Source organism: Macaca fascicularis, chromosome 11 (assembly GCF_037993035.2).
Source record: "Macaca fascicularis isolate 582-1 chromosome 11, T2T-MFA8v1.1".
NCBI classification, from domain to species: domain Eukaryota; kingdom Metazoa; phylum Chordata; class Mammalia; order Primates; family Cercopithecidae; genus Macaca; species Macaca fascicularis.
The window spans coordinates 100,738,176-100,754,290 of record NC_088385.1 but is presented as its reverse complement, the minus strand read 5'-3'; the positions used below and the strand labels follow the sequence as shown (position 1 = coordinate 100,754,290).

Below are 16,115 nucleotides of genomic sequence, written 5' to 3'. Positions count from 1 at the left end.
GACCAGCCTGCCCAACATGGTGAAACCCCATCTCTACTAAAAATACAGAATTTAGCTGCTGTGGTGGCATGCACCTGTAATCCCCGCTACTAGGGAGGCTGAGGAAGGAGAACTGCTTGAACCCAGTAGGCAGAGGTTGCAGTGAGCCGAGATTGTGCCACTGCACTCCAGCCTGGGCAACAGAGCAAGACTCCGTCTCAGAAAAAAAAAAAAAAAGTAAAAGTAAAATGAAGTAGAAGCTTCCTTATTCTCACACTTGGAACCCAGCCACCATGCTGTAAGGTGGCTGGTCTAGATACCAGAGGAAATGAGAAATTATGGAAGAAAACTAAGGAACTCTAGTCTACAGCCAACAGGAAACATGAGAGCAAAGCTTTCTTGGACATTCTAGTCCAGCCAAGTTCTGAAACTGAAAACATCTGCTGTATTAGTGATGCTAGTGGACACCACCACATGGAACAGAAAACCACTCAGCTTAACCCAGCCAACACACCAAATTGTGAGAAATAATAAACTGCTGTTTTAAGTTACTATGTTTTTGAACATTTATGTGGAATTTCAACAGGTCAATACAAAAAGCAGGATATTCCAGACAGAAATATGAGCAGGAGCAAAGACAAAGAAATGGTATAGTAAAGAATATTTTTCAAGAAAGGCAAGTTCTCTAATAACTGCCACCAGTCATGAACCAGCTATTCTAGTTCAATGGTTAAAATGAACCACTTGTGGAAAGTAGTATGGTGATTCTTCAAAGATGTAAAAGCAGAACTACCATTCAACCCAGCAATCCCATTACTGGGTATATATCCAGACGAATATAAATCATCCTACCATAAAGACACACACACATGAATGTTCACTGAAGCACTATTCACAATAGCAAAGACATGGAATCAACTTAAACGCCCATCAGTGACAAACTAGATAAAGAAAATGTGGTACATATGCACCATGGAATACTACACAGCCACAAAAAAGAATAAGATCATGTCTTCTGTGGGAATATGGGTAGAGCTGGAGGCTATTACCCTTAGCAGACTAAGGAAGGAACAGAAAACCAAATACTGCATGTTCTCACTTTTAAGTGGGAGCTAAATGATAAGAAAATATGAATACAAAGAAGGAAACAATAGATAATTGCGGTCTACTTGACGGGAGAGGGTGGGAGGAGGGAGAGGAGTAGAAAAGATAACTACTGAGTACTGGGCTTAATACCTGGGTGATGAAATAATCTGCACAACAAACCTCTGTGACATGTGTTTACCTATGTAACAAACCTTCACATGTACCCCCAAACCTATAATAAAAGTTAAAAATAAAGAAAAAAATAAATCATTTCCTGTGCAAGTCCTATTACAATGCTTATATATTCGCAAAATGGTTTGCAGGACTCAAAGTTGTAAAATAAGGACCCCTGATGTCAGAGAGGTGAAGCTGATGATCTATGAATACATTATGTAACTTTCTGCTTCTCTTTCACTCTGCCTTGCAGGCATCCAGCAATATCATCTATTCTTCACTTTGCTAAATCTTATCCTTGGCAGAGCCTTCATAAATAAGATTGGCACCCAAATCAAAGAAGCCCCAGAGGGCTACCTTGACCCTTCTACCATGTGAAGACACAACAACAAGGTACTGTCTATGAACCAGTAGACAGTATGGGCCCTCACCAGACACCTAATCTGCTGGTGCCTTGATCTTGGACGTACCAGCTTCTAGAACTGTGGGAACTAAGTTTCTATTGTTTATAAGCTACCCAGTTTACACTGTTTTGTTATAGCACCTCAAAAACACACCCTGTTTCAAGATTCTGCATTCATTTACTCATTCATATATTCAACCATATTTTATTGAGCACTAATGATGCCAGGCACTACTCTAGGTGCTCAGGATACAATAATTAACAAGGCAGACAATACCTCTGGCTTCATGGAGATAAACTGTGTTGATGAACAGGAAGTAGACAGAGTGGTCAGAGAAGGCTGGAGGAGAACACAGTTGACCAGACATCTCGATCTGATGGAAGTGAGAAAGCAAACTATGAGAATATCTGAAAAAAAGAGCATTCCAGGCAGAGGAATGAGCAAGTGGCAAAGATCCTCAAATGCCTACACATCCATGGGAGAAGGCCAGTGAGTGACGAAAAGAGAGGTAGCAAAGGGGATCAGAAAGGATGCAGGGATCCAGATCCCAGAGGGACTTTTGGGAATGGCCAACACTTGGAACTTTATGTTTTCAGAGTGATAGAAAGTATCTCCTTACAGCCTTTCCCAGCCCCTAACTAAGCCTCTATTGATTCCTTCTCCTTCTTGTGTTCTTATCACCTGTACTTTTATTTACCAGTTAGTCTATATTCCATGAATTTCTGTTCATCTCTTGTATATCAGTTCTGTGTCCTCAGCTATGTCTCAATGGCAAGAATCAGTCATATTCTCCTCTGTATTCCCAGGGTCTGGCACCTAAGAGATGCTCAATAAATCTTTCTGGAAAGTGATAATGATGATGTAATCTCTTAGAGTCTTTTCTAGCTGCAAGATCTATGATGCCTTTGAACCCTCTCAACAAACTAGTTTGCACAATGACTCAGAGGACTGACATCTTTCTAGATATTTTGAGATTATATTCATGCCACTTTTAGAGTCTCCATCCATCAAATGACTAGAATGAATTACATTAGAGTTTTGATTAAATGAAGGCTGTCACTTGGAATGGGATTCCCTTACATGGAACTACCTACTAATATTTGCACTTTAAGCCACCTGAACCTCAGGAGAGTAAAAAATTGCTATTAAATAAATGCTATTCTGATGTGATCTCATCACTAGTCATTAATGAAGGCCTCAAATCCTTTGTTTCTTCTCCCAGTGAAAAGTGAAGGATAATGCTACTCCCCTCCCCGACTCCCTCCTGACCCCAAGTCTGGGTTGGACTTAGTGTTTTACTTGACCAATAATATGCAGGAGGACTGGTGTTCTGGGACTTATGAGGCTACATCCTAAGAAACCTTGAACCTTGAAGCTTCCGTCCTCACATTTTGGGAAACCCAGCTCCCATGCTGAAAGAAACCTAAGCCACATGGAGAGACCACATGCCAGTGCTCAGGCATGCTGGGCCCCAGCTAAGCCACCTGCCCAGAGCCAGGCATCCCAGTCGAGGCACCAGAAGTCTGAGTCTGAGATCTCAAAAGTGGATCCCCTATCCCCAGATTCCTCAGCTGACACCATGCAGATCAGAGACAAACTGCCCAGCTGAGCCCTTTGTTAATTCCTAACCCACAAAATCACAACCAAGATAAAATGGGTTATTTTAAGGTATCAAGTTCTGGAGTGGTTTGTTATGTAGCAGTAGACTTAAAAAAACAAAAACAGAAACAGAATCATATCACTACTGATCCAGAACTCACAAGAGTGCCTTCCTCCCAATCATTTATAAAATTGACAGACGGACACAGTCTGAGGTTTGTCCAAGGTTCAATGACCGCTCTGCCCAGAGATTTGATCCATGACAAATGACACAGACAGATTAGATGACTTTGAATGAGCATCCTGAATCAATCATACTAATAGAATTTCAGGCCAATGAAAGTCATTTGAAATGTAACCAAGGTAAAAGCCACAGCATCCATTTGGACTGTAGAGGTCACAGAATTAGGCTATTGGCCAAATTATACATATTTTTTTCACTCAAGTCACCCTGCTGGCAAGAAAATAATTTATTACACTACTTAAATACATGGATAGGACTTAAAACAGAATTGAAATGTACATTTCTATCATAAAGTTAAAAAGATCCAGCTACTAAACAATGATTGCATGCAATACTAAGAAATTCTGAAATGATTTTCAGTCAGATGCTGCCAGAATGGAAAACACTCAATTGCAAACAGTCCTCTCCTTTAGAACATCCTTTGTTTGTACAAAGAAGTTATATTATGAAAACAAAAGCTCCCCAAAATGGGTAGGGAGTTTTACCCCCATCAGTATGATCACTTCTCCCAACAGCTGTCACTTCAGGCTCTGTGATTAAGTGGCTTCTGATAAAACAGCACACTCATTTCATATTGCCCTCCTTCCTCTCCCTCACTACCTTCAAGTCATATTTGGCTCTCCAAAAAAAACACAGAACCATTAAGTGGACCCAAGGAGAGGAGTAAAGGTAACACACACATACAAAAACAAATTTTGGTAGTAAATGCTTTAGAGCATCAATTTTTCATATAAACTGCTATCTTGAACTATATCTAATCATAGTTCTAATCATAGTCTATCACCCACATTTTTCATACTATGAATTCACACTCACCATTGGTACATTTTAAAGAATCAACAAAAGAAAATAATGACTCAAGAAAACACCCTGAAAGCTAACGGCATGGCAAAGTGAAAACGGTAAAATGCTTTTAAGAGAAAATATCACCTTCCAACTTCAAATTTGCACATATTTGCTTGAAAGTACATATTTGCTCCAAAAATAATTCATTAGCAATAACAACAATAAAACCATAACAAAAGAAACCAAAACGTCAACACTTGTCTCATTGGCACCTATATGAGTACATGTATTTTTATAAGAGAACTCCAGAATTAGAGAAGAAAAACCATTAACTTCTGATGAGAATATTTAATGAAAAAAATAACCATTGCCTTCACATAGAAACCAGTCCTTCCGCAGCAGTGAATCATTAACTCAGAATAATACATGTTTAAAAACTTGTACTCATAGTCCTATACTACATCGCATTTCCAAAACTGCTTAAAAAGCAAAAGTAGATGGTAATGCCGTCAAAAGCAAATACAGTGACATTTTGGTTATGTGGCTCTGACAAATGAAAGTTCAACAATAATTTAAGAAATGAAGCTGAGGATATAAATCGTGTTCTTTTCATTTAAGTGAGAACATCAGCAGCTCCATCTATTCCAGCTCTAGGAGTCATTACTGACACATTAAATTCCAAACAAGAGGAAGGCCTTTAGGTTAACAAGGAAAGCAAGCCTGATTAAATGTCAAACCACATGATACTAAGCTTCTTGTACCTTCTGTATCATCAAGAGAGTCAAACCCTACTCAGTGCTAATGCAAAAGCACTGCTGATGGGGGAAAGGAACGTATTTCCAATGCATCTCTTCCGATCATTAAGGTCATCTGTCTAATGTGTTCAAGGCAGACAGGAGACTGTCCCTAGAGTACAGAAAACTTTTCCATCTGAAATGGTCCTGCCTCAGGAAAAGAACTTTTACTAAAACATGACTACACAATAGTAGTCGTCTGTAGTACACAGAAATTTAATTGTCTGTAGTAGTAGTCTGTAGTACATAGAAATTTAATAATAAAAGTTCCCTTCAGAATCCCCAAAAATTAATGTCTTTAAACATTTCATTTAATTAAGTAATTTTTTTCAATTTCAAAATTTTCTGTGATGATCTGGTCCATAAACGCATCTGCTCAACAAATAATTATTGACGGGACAGGCACTGTCCTGGGGTCTGGGAATGCAGGATAAAGCAGGCAGTTAAAGCTGCCCTACTTCTCAAGAGTTTACAGTCTAGAGAAGGGAAATTCACTTGTCAAGTAACAAGTCCAATCAAGTGCAGAGAATAATTCCAGATAGCATTAAATGCTGTGCAAGACACAAAACAGGATAATGTTGCAGAAAGTGACTTGGGAGGTGGCTAATTTGCACTGATGAGGCAGGCCTCATCAAGGAGGCCTGACACCTAAATTACCAGAGGGAGCCACTTATTAGAGCAAAACTGGGAGCAGGGCACACCAGGCACAGAGAACAGCTAGGGTGGAACAAAGGCCTCGAGGTGGGCACTGACTTGGCCTACTGGCGCGACAGAAGAGGCCTGTGCTGGGCTACAGGGAGAAGGCGGGGAATGGTAGATATGACTAGAGAAGCCAGCAGGAGTCCCCAGGTCACAGGTGTCCCTTTTGGGCCCTGGTGAAGAGCTCTGATTCTCAGTGCAATGTAAAATCCTCGGAGGAGGTTTTAAGCAGAGGAATAACAAAGTCTGATTTCTATTTTTAAAAGATGGCTCTGATTGCCAAGTGGAAAACGTTTTATGGGAAAGTACATGTGGAGGCTACTGCAGTAATTCAGGCAAGGGATGGAGTCAAGTAGACAGATTTGGGGAATGTTGTAGAAGGCTTGCTAATGGAATATACAGAGGGAAGGAAGGTAGGTGCAGCAAAGAAGGAAACAAGGATAATGCCTAAGGTTTTGGCTAGAACAATCTGGTAAAATACATATGGTTCATCTGTATTTGAGACAGAGTATTTGAGACAGGTGGTTTAGAGAAGGGAAAGTGGAAATCAAGATTTGTTTCATTTAGCTCACTCATTTCAGAGATGAGTAAATGATGTACCAAGTATGTAAATGACTTAACCAAAGAAGCTTAACTGCCTAGTTGAAGAGCTAGAATTAGAACCCGACTTTCTACTTTCTAATCCAGTAGTCTTTTAGTTAAGAGTATTGAGATTTCCAGATTAAATAATTTCCAGTTATGCTATTATTAATTATTATTAATTATTCACGCAAAGGCTCCAAATAGGCCAGGTGTGGTGGCTCACACCTGTAATCCCAGCACTTTGGGAGGCCAAGGCAGGCAGATCCCTTGAGCTCAGGAGTTCGAGACCAGCTTGGGCAACATGGTGGAACCCCCCCATCTCTACAAAAAAAAAAAAAAAAAGGTTCCAAATAATTTGAAGGTAAGTGAGCATTAGAAATCAAAAGTATATATGAATTTACAAAGGTAACAAAATTTCACAAAACTACACACACTCAAAACAGATTGCATGTAAAAACTATTCCACTAAGGTCTGTTCTTGAATTACTAGTATTGCACCAATGTCAATTTCCTGCTTTTGACAATGTGCTATAATCATGTAAGATATGATCTTACATTGGGGGAAGTTGAGTGAAGGGTACCTGGGATCTCTCAGTACTATTTTTGCAACTTCTTGTCTTAAATTATTTCAAAGTAAAAAATTATTTTTTTTAAAAAGAGGCTGGGTATGGTGGCTCACACCTGTAATGCCAGCACTTTGGGAGGCTGAGGTGGGCAGATGGCTTGAGCTCAGAAGTTCTACACCAGCCTGGACATGGTAAAACCTCGTCTCTACAAAAAAATACAAAAATTAGCCAGGTGTGGTGGCATGCACCTGTAGTCCCAGCTAATTGGGAGGCTGAAGTAGGAGGGTTGCTTGAGCAATTGCTTGAGGCAGAGGTTGCAGTGAGCCAAGATCGCACTGCTGCACTCAAGCTGGGCAACAGAACCAGACTCTGTCTCAAAAAAAAAAAAAGAAAAAGAAAGTAAACTTGCCCAAGAACACTGAACCAAGGGAGACTGTGAAAATTTGAGACTTGATCAACTGATTTGTGGTTGACTATACCATAATTTTTATTCAAATGTTGTTTAAATTAAAAGCACTTTAAAAAAAAAAAAAATTCAACACCTAATGGTATCTACTTTCTTTCGCAGATAAAGAGAAACTTCTTTTGTGACCTTTTGGAAGGTAATCAGTCTTTGGCTGGATCTGTTTCCTTCCGCACTCAAGAACACAGTCAGCATGCAGTCAGCGATCTAGGAGCCAAAATCTGCATTTGGCTGGCTTTGGGAGTCTATATTAGGTGTAAAATGCTGTTCTAAAACAATTAAAATGGCAATGCTTTCGTTTCCTGAGTGGATTGAACAAAACAACATAAATGATTTAAGCCATTTGTGAAATGAATCGGAAGGGAATTTACCAAAAAGGTGATTCTATCCAATTTAACCAAGGCCACTGCTGTCAAGAGCCTGCAAAGAACTCTCGATATTGCTAAAAGGCTGGCAGCTACATCCTCATTTACGGGACCACCAGAGCACCTGTATGGTACACTTGCCTGAAAAGAATTGTGTTTTGGTGGGGGCTGAGGCGGTAGAGCTAATGGAGGTAAAGATTGGGGGTGGTGGAACAGTGTAAACAGTGTTCTAAGAAGCCTGGAGCCAAGAAAACTCAGAGAAGGAGTCAAAGAACAGGTTGAATTGTTTCCCTCTTACAAGAGAAATTGCAGAGTTGAGAGCATTATATTACATAGTGCCACATTCAGATACCACCTAGCATATGGGATTCTCAGTTCCTTCCAAAGCCTATCACCATCAGGCCTAGCAGCAGCACCAACCTGAAGCTAACTCAGGTTGGATTTTCTTAAGGTGAGAAACAGAATGAATGTCTCTATGTCAACTAAGATCTGGGGAAATCTGGTGGATGTGGGGCAGTTAATGAAGTCAACACCCTGGAACACAGGAGTTGAAGTGATGGTTTTTATCTCTCCCTAGGCCAGTTCCCTTATATTCAGGGCTCACTCACCTACCCCACCAAGCCCAGATCCAAAGCCTAGATATCAAGATCATCCAACAACTAATCCCCTCTCTCTTTACCTGTGTCTCTTCTAAACACATCAATTCTTTACTTGAGCCAAAATGTCTATTTGCTTTCCTTCCCTCACAGCAGGCACTCATTTAAGATTTAAGAACCTGCTTTGTTAAAGGTTCTGTGATGGCTGCAGCAGATGTGAACAAGGCATAGACCCTGACGTAACTCAAGGGGATGGCATTCGATGGTGAGAGGGAGCTAGGGAAGAGTTAGCTACATTTACAGGTAACTATGTTAAAACATGGAGAAAGATCATCACAAAAATCTGTGGAGGTTCAAAGAAAAAAAAAAAAATTCCCAGTTGAGGAGAATGTGGAAAGGCTTCTGGGAGAAGAAAGGAATTAGGCTCTGAAGAACAGATAAGATTTTGGGAAGCAGAGATTAGAAAGTGGGGTGGGGGGAAATTATAGTCCAAAAAAAAAAAAGAGCTCAGGCAAATGCCTACTGAAAAGACATTACAGCATCATTCTAACAGTGGGGGAGAGATAATGGCTCTTCTCTCATCCTCCAAAGATAGGTCCAGATCCAGGTAATTTCCTCCTTTGCCAGCACAGAGAATGTTACTCATTAACTGAATCATATTCTCAGGAATTTGGAATTTTCAAAGCAGTAAAAAGTTGTGGTCTCCTAGAAACTCTTTTCTTCTCAGAAGATCAAAGAACTAGCATTTGACGAAAAGGCCGTTCTCCCTGGAGGACTGCTGGCCAATCTCTTTTTCATGTTAGCTTCCTTTTTGTCTTCCTCTCTCTGAGTCTCCCTTCTACTCTGCTAGCACTATTGCCACAAGGGACAAGATGGCTGGGGCTCCAGCAGTCACTTAGGACCGTGAGGGAATCTTGAGAATGGAAATCATGTGCCAAGGATGGCAAAGCATAAAGAGAGAAGGAGCCTTAGCCTCTGGTAACTGTGGAGCAGTCATACAATCCCACAGCCCTGGGGACTACTTACAGACGTGTGTGTGTGCGTGTGCGTGTGTGTGTGTGCGTGTGTGTGTCTGTGTGTCTGTGTGAGAGACAGAGAGAGAGAAAGAAGGATATGGAGGAGAAAGAGGAGGAGGAGGGGAAAATAAATCTTCCATCTTATTAAAATCTCTGTCATTTGGGTTTTCTGTTGAATGTTGCCAAATCTAATTCAATAATTAATATAGATAAGGTCGGGCCATATTATGGGAGGTCTGGAATGAATTTTAAAATGTCCAAAATTAATTTTGTAGACAATGAGGAAAATTTAAATATTTTTTCAGAGAAAAACATCTTTTATTTGAGCACTCATCATTTGTCCAATAGCACTAGGTCCCTGCCCTCTGGAAGTTACAACCTATAGAGAAGCACACCAAATAGGAAGTGCACGATGCGCAGAAGCCCGTGATGAGAGGACTTACTCCAACACAGGTGTAGGAAGGCTTCCTGAAAACACACCTAAGCTAAAACCCAAAGGAGGAACTGGAGTTAACATGGCAAAGAAAGAAGTAAAAACATTCACACTATAGGCAAAGACACTGAGGCAAAACAAAAATCAAACAAACAAAACCCAACAGCACAGCACCTTAAAAAACAAACTGGGCTGGGCGCAGTGGCTCACACCCGTAATCCTAGCACTTTGGGAGGCCGAGGCGGGCAGATCACGAGGTCAGGAGACCGAGACCATCCTGGCTAACATGGTGAAACCCCATCTCTACTAAAAATACAAAAAATTAGCCAGGCATGGTGGCAGGCACCTGTAGTCCCAGCTATTCAGGAGGCTGAGGCAGGAGAATGGTGTGAACCCGGGAGGCAGAGCTTGCAGTGAGCCGAGATCACGGCACTGCACTCCAGACTGGGCAACAGTGCAAGACTCCATCTCAAAAAAAAGAAAATACTGAAGGAAGTCAAATTTGGCTAGTATGTGGAAGAGCGGTTCTCCAGAGAATGGCAAAATAGGATGCTGGAATGGTGTGCAGGGGTCACAGTGATGGGAAGAAAACTTTGGAAGACAAACCTGGCAGCTTCTTTGTACAGGCAGACCAGTTACACAGTAGTTTGGAGAAGCAATAAAAGCCTAAAGTAAGAGACAGGTGCATAACTCAGAAAATCATGACACTGATGGAAATACTGAGGGCAGGAGCAGGAACTAGATTCAGTGAGAAAAACTCATTCCGTCTGCAACATGCTGGGTTTAATGTTCCAGCAAGGCATCCTGAGATGTCAGGGAAGTACTTGGCATCTCCTCTGTCTGGACTGGCTTCTTTCCCTGGAACCAATGACTCTACCTTCCATAAAACCCAGATTCACCTTAGAAGCACTCCCTACTTTATTCCCTTCCCCACTGAGACCGCTCCTTCATGCTGCATGCTCTGGTGGAATTCCATTCACTTTGTAGGCTGCTAGTACATGTTCAGAATTCATAAGCATGTCACCCCTCTCTTACCATACAGACTTCAACCTCCTTGAAGGACAAGGGCTCTCTAGCTTCTATTTCTGATGGAATGCTTTTGATACCTTTTAGAGCCCACAGCACTCTACGAGCACTTAAAATGTTAAATTCCTTAGGGGACTGAGAAACCTAATATAGGCTTCACTTCTAAACAACAGACAGAAATATTAATAGTACAATGGCTATCTCAGGGAATGGGAAGAAATTTATACCCTTGCTTAGCATTACTCATCAGAAGGTTTGAATCTCAATGACAAAAGATTCCCTTCAAAGGAGATGAAAACAGAGACAAGGTGGGGGGATGTAAAAAATACATTAAATGCCTAATGGATGGGAACAAAAGGCAAATGCTTCATGACTGCAGACCTTGCTTAATGCTTTCTGTGGTTAGTATTCAAATGCTAACATTATCTCATCATGCCAATACTTACAAATCTTGAGACTAAACCATGAGTAAATACACAGGATAAGCTGAAACTAAATCCTTATGTGAATGTGCAGAGCACAAAAGGGTTTTATCTGTTTGGTTTACCTAATTCTTTTTTTCTTATGTACAATTTTAGAAATGAAAGAAAAGCTTCAATGGCCCTGGTATGACAGATCTCTTCTGGCAAAATCTAATTAAAAAAAAAAAAATGGCAAAGATAATGATATATATTCAGAGGAAAAGTTTACCCTGAAGAAAGGCCTCCCGAGTTTTGATTCTCGAAACAATTTTAGAACTAAGCATTTGCTTTAATCCAGCACTCAGTTAGGCACCAAGTAAAGAAAGGCAAATAAAGCTGATTCCGGTCATAAGAAAAAAAACCAAAGCTTTTTTGGGAAAAGCCGCGGGTTTTTTTTTTTCTGGTTTCTGGCCTTTCTCACTCTATACCAGGGGTGGTAGGCTTTTTCTGTAAAGGGCCAGATAGTAAATATTTTAGGTTTTGTGGACCATAAGGTCTCTATTGCAGCTACTTGACTCTGCCGGTATAGTGTGAAAGCAGTCAGAGACATGTTAACAAATAAGCATGGCTGTGTTCCAATAAAACTTTATTTACAGACACTGAAATTTGCATTTCATGTGATTTTCAAACATCATGTAATCTTCTTTCTTTTTCAACCATTTAAAAGTGCACAAACTATTTTTAGCATCTGAAGGATATAAATATGTTTTAAAATGCCACTGGCAAAAGCTTACTGAGAGTCCAACAATTTGGGGAAAAACAATGAAGAGAAAAGATTTAGAAACTTAAAAGCATACACACAGAAGACACTGAAAAACATCAGGTTATATAATAATCTAGTGAAACACTTTGAAACAGTATACTCATAGAAAGACAAACAAAATACTTTCAACAGCAGAGTGAAAAATGCTCTTCCTAGTTCCTGAAGAGTCATTTAGAGAAGGTCTTTTAAGTCTAGTGCTATCCCTCTAATAGTTGAAATAGCAGCATGCCTTGCTAACAATTTGAAAACACTACTTCAAGTTGATTCAGAAGTTTTACTCTCTGAAGAAAAAAAGTATATATACTTTGTTAAACACACACATACACATAATCTTCTAAATTTTCTTCTTTATTTGGCGTCACATAAGAAATTCCAGATTTCAGCATCAGTGTCCAGTTCTAGAAGTAACTGGAGGTTAGCAAAGAGTGGGCTTCTGAAATGGAATTTCCTACGGTAATGATGGGATTCAGGACACACTGGCCCAAGATATGGCATTTGGAATCCGAGAAGACAACATAAGCAGGCAGGTCACCCTAACCTCCCCTGAGCTCCCACGATTCTCCCGTAAAGCAGGTTGTAAACCCTAGAAAGGATTTTCTGACCTTCCCCTGAAGCAGGTGAGGTGACTCTCATGTGCAATGCCTTCCCTATCCCCAGAGGAAAGGAGCATCCTTATTTTGGAAGATGCAGATCACAGAGAGAATAGGAACACACAGCCTAGCAAAGTTTACCCTAGTTCATTATCATTAGAGCTCATATTCTCTTTCCAATCCCATTTCCCCACAACCATCCACATGCCATCAAACCTAACATAAAAATACACAAGTGTAACCATCTCTTTGGGTCTTCACTCCCTTATAAAAGTTCCTGTGTCATGTAAAATTTATATTAAATAAATTTCTATGCTTGTCTCTTGTTTATCTGTCCTTTGTTATAAGGGCCTCAGTCACGAACCTAGAATGAATGAGGAAAATAGATTTTTCTTCCGCTACAGCAAAAACTCAAATGTTAAGATGATTCATTTATTATAAACACTGGCTATCTCTTTTTTTATTTAATTAAAATGCCACTGGCAAAAGCTTACTCAGAGTCCAACAATTTGGGGAAAAACAATGAAGAGAAAAGATTTATAGACACTGAAATTATTATTTTAATCGACAAATAAAAATTGTACATATTTGTCATGTATAACATGTTTTGAAATATGAACACTAGCAGCCCATTTTTGCTGCTATAACAAAATATCACAGATTGGGTAATTTATAAACAATAGAAATGTATTTCTCACAGTTCTGGAGGCTGGAAGTCCAAGATAAAGGTACAAGATCAAGCATTTGGTGTCTGGTGAGGGCCTTCTTGCTGCATCTTCACATGGCAGAAGAGGCTAACACTGTGTCCTCACGCAGCAGAATGCCAAAGGGCAAGAAGAGCCTAAGCTAGTTCCCTCCAGCCTGTAGTCAGGCACTAATCTATTCATGAGGGTAAAGCCTCTACGACTTAATCACTTCACCTCTTAATACCACCCCTTATTACCACCCCTTAATACCACCCCTTAATACCACCGCAGTGGGGGTTAAGTTGAATTTTGGGAGAAATTGAGACCATAGCTTATACATTGCAGGATGGCTAGAGATAATTAAACTATGCCTTACCTCATATACTTATCATTTTTTGTGAAGAAAACATGTCAAATTTACTCAGGTGATTTTCAAGAATGCAATACAGTCTACAGTCATTTGTCAAAATCTGCAGGGGGACTACAGGCCCCCACTACCATCCAAGATACCAAAATCCATGGATTCTCAAGTCCCTGATATAAAATGGTACAGTATTTCCATATAACCTGCATACATTCTCCCATACATTTTAAATAATCTCCAGATTACTTATAACACCTAATACAAAGTAAGTGCTATGTAAATAGTTGTCCTACTGTATTTTTACTTGTGCTGAATTGTTATTTTTCATTTTTTTTTTTTTCAAATATTTTCTATCTGTGGTTGGTTGAATCCATGGATACAAAGGGCCAACTGTAGGTTGTTAATTATCTATAGTCATCATGTTGTACAACAGATCTCTTGAACTTATTTCTCCTAACTAACCTTTGCATTCGGTGACCAACATCTCCCCAATCACCTCTCCCTCAGCCTCTGGTATCCACCATTCTACTCTCTGCTTCCATGAGTTTAACTTTTTTAGATTCTACATATAAGTGAGATTATATGGTATCTGTCTTTCTGTGCCTTGCTTGTTTCACTTTGCGTAATATTACCTAGGTTCATCCATGTTGTCACAAATGACGGTATTTCCTTCTTTTTAAAAACTGAATAGTATTTCATTATGTATATATGCTATATTTTCTTTCTCCATTCATCTGTTGATGGACACTCAGGTTGATTCCATATCTTGGCTACTGTAAATAATGCTGCAGTGAACATGAAAGTGTAGCTATTTCTTTCATATACTGACCCCATCTTCTGGATATATACCCAGTAGTAGGATTGTAAGACATAGAGTTCTATTTTAAATGTTTTGAGGAACCTCCATACTGCTTTCCATAATGGCTATACTGACTTACATTCTCACCAAATATGCAAAGGTTCCATTTTCTCCACATCCTTGCCAGTACTTTTTATCTTTCATATTTTTAATAAGCACATAGAATTCTAACAGGTGTGAGGTGATATCTCATTATAATTTTAATTTTCATTTCCTTGATGATTTGTGACGTTGATAACTTTTTTCATATACCTGTTGTCCATTTGTATGTCTTCTTTTGAGAAATGTCTATTCCAATCCTTTGCCCATTTATTTATTTATTTTGAGATGGAGTTTCGCTCTCGTTGCCCAGGCTGGAGTGCAGTGGCACAATCTCGATCTTGGCTCACTGCAACTTCCACCTCCTGGTTTCAAGTGATTCTCCTGCCTCAGCCTCCCAAGTAGCTGGGAATACAAGCATGTGCCACCATGCCTGGCTAATTTTTGTATTACTAGTAGAGACAGGGTTTCACCATGTTGGCCAGGCTGGTCTCGAACTCAACCTCAGGCAATGCACCCACCTTGGCCTCCCAAAGTGCTGGGATTACAGGTGTGAACCACCATACCAGCTGCCCATTTTTTAATTGGGTTGTTTTCTTGCTATTGAGTTTTTAGAGTTCCTTGTGTATTTTGGACATTAACTCTTTATCATATATATGGTTTGCAAATAATTTCTCCCATTCCATAGGTTACTTCTTTACTCTGTTGATTGTTTCCTGTGCAGAAGCTTTGGTTTATCCCATATGTCCCCTCTTGTATTTGTTGCCTGTGCTTTTGGGATCATATCCAAAAAATCCATTGCCCAGACCAATGTCATAGAGCATTTCCCCTAGGTTTTCTTCTAGTAGTTTCATAATTTCGGTCTTATGTTTAAGTCTTTAATATATTTTGAGTTTATTTTTATACATGGTGTGAGATGAGGGTCTAATTCCTCTGCATATCCAGTTGTTCCACCACCATTTATTGAAGAGATTGTCCTTTCTCCAGTGTGTCCTATTGGCACCTTTGTTGAATATCAATTGACCATAAATGTGTGAATTCATTTCTGGACTATCTATTCTGTTCCACTGGTCTATGTGTCTGTTTTTATGCCAATACCATGCTGTTCTGGCTAGTATAGCTTTGTAGTATATTCTGAAATCAGGGAAGGTCATATGATGCCTCCAGCTTTGTTCTTCTTTGCTCAAGATTGCTTTGGCAATTCAGGGTCTTTTGTGTTCCATATAAATTTCAGAATTATTTTTTCTATTTCTATAAAATACGTCACTGGAATTTTGATAGTGATTGCACTAAATCTATAAATCACTTTGGGTAGTATTGACATTTTAACAGTATTAATTCTTTCAATCCATGAACATGAGGTTTCCTCCCATTTATTTATGTCTTCTTCAGTTTCCTTCATCAATGTTTTAATAGTTTTCATTATACAGGTTCTTCACATCCTTGGTTAAGTATTCCTAAGTATTTTTCTTTTGGTAGCTATTGAAAATGGGATTATTTCCTTGATCTCTTTTTCAAACAGTTTGCTGTTTGTGTACAGA

General features: G+C 39.6%; 1 protein-coding gene across 23 annotated transcripts in view; it reads right to left on the bottom strand.

Annotated features, from left to right (window-relative positions):
- Positions 1–16,115, bottom strand: part of CRADD (CASP2 and RIPK1 domain containing adaptor with death domain) — a 179,058-nt gene that overhangs the window by 143,539 nt on the left and 19,404 nt on the right. For 6 of the 23 annotated variants that reach the window (XR_006690583.3, XR_010579535.2, XR_010579537.2 and 3 more), the window contains one exon: positions 1,920–2,016. The exons of the other annotated variants lie outside the window; for them this stretch is intronic. Coding sequence is in view for 2 of the 6 variants with exons in the window: in XM_074007518.1 (XP_073863619.1) it covers positions 1,920–2,010 (91 nt within the window). In the remaining 4 variants the exon portion in view is untranslated. The remainder of the gene's footprint in view (positions 1–1,919; positions 2,017–16,115) is intronic. 23 annotated transcript variants of the gene reach the window in all.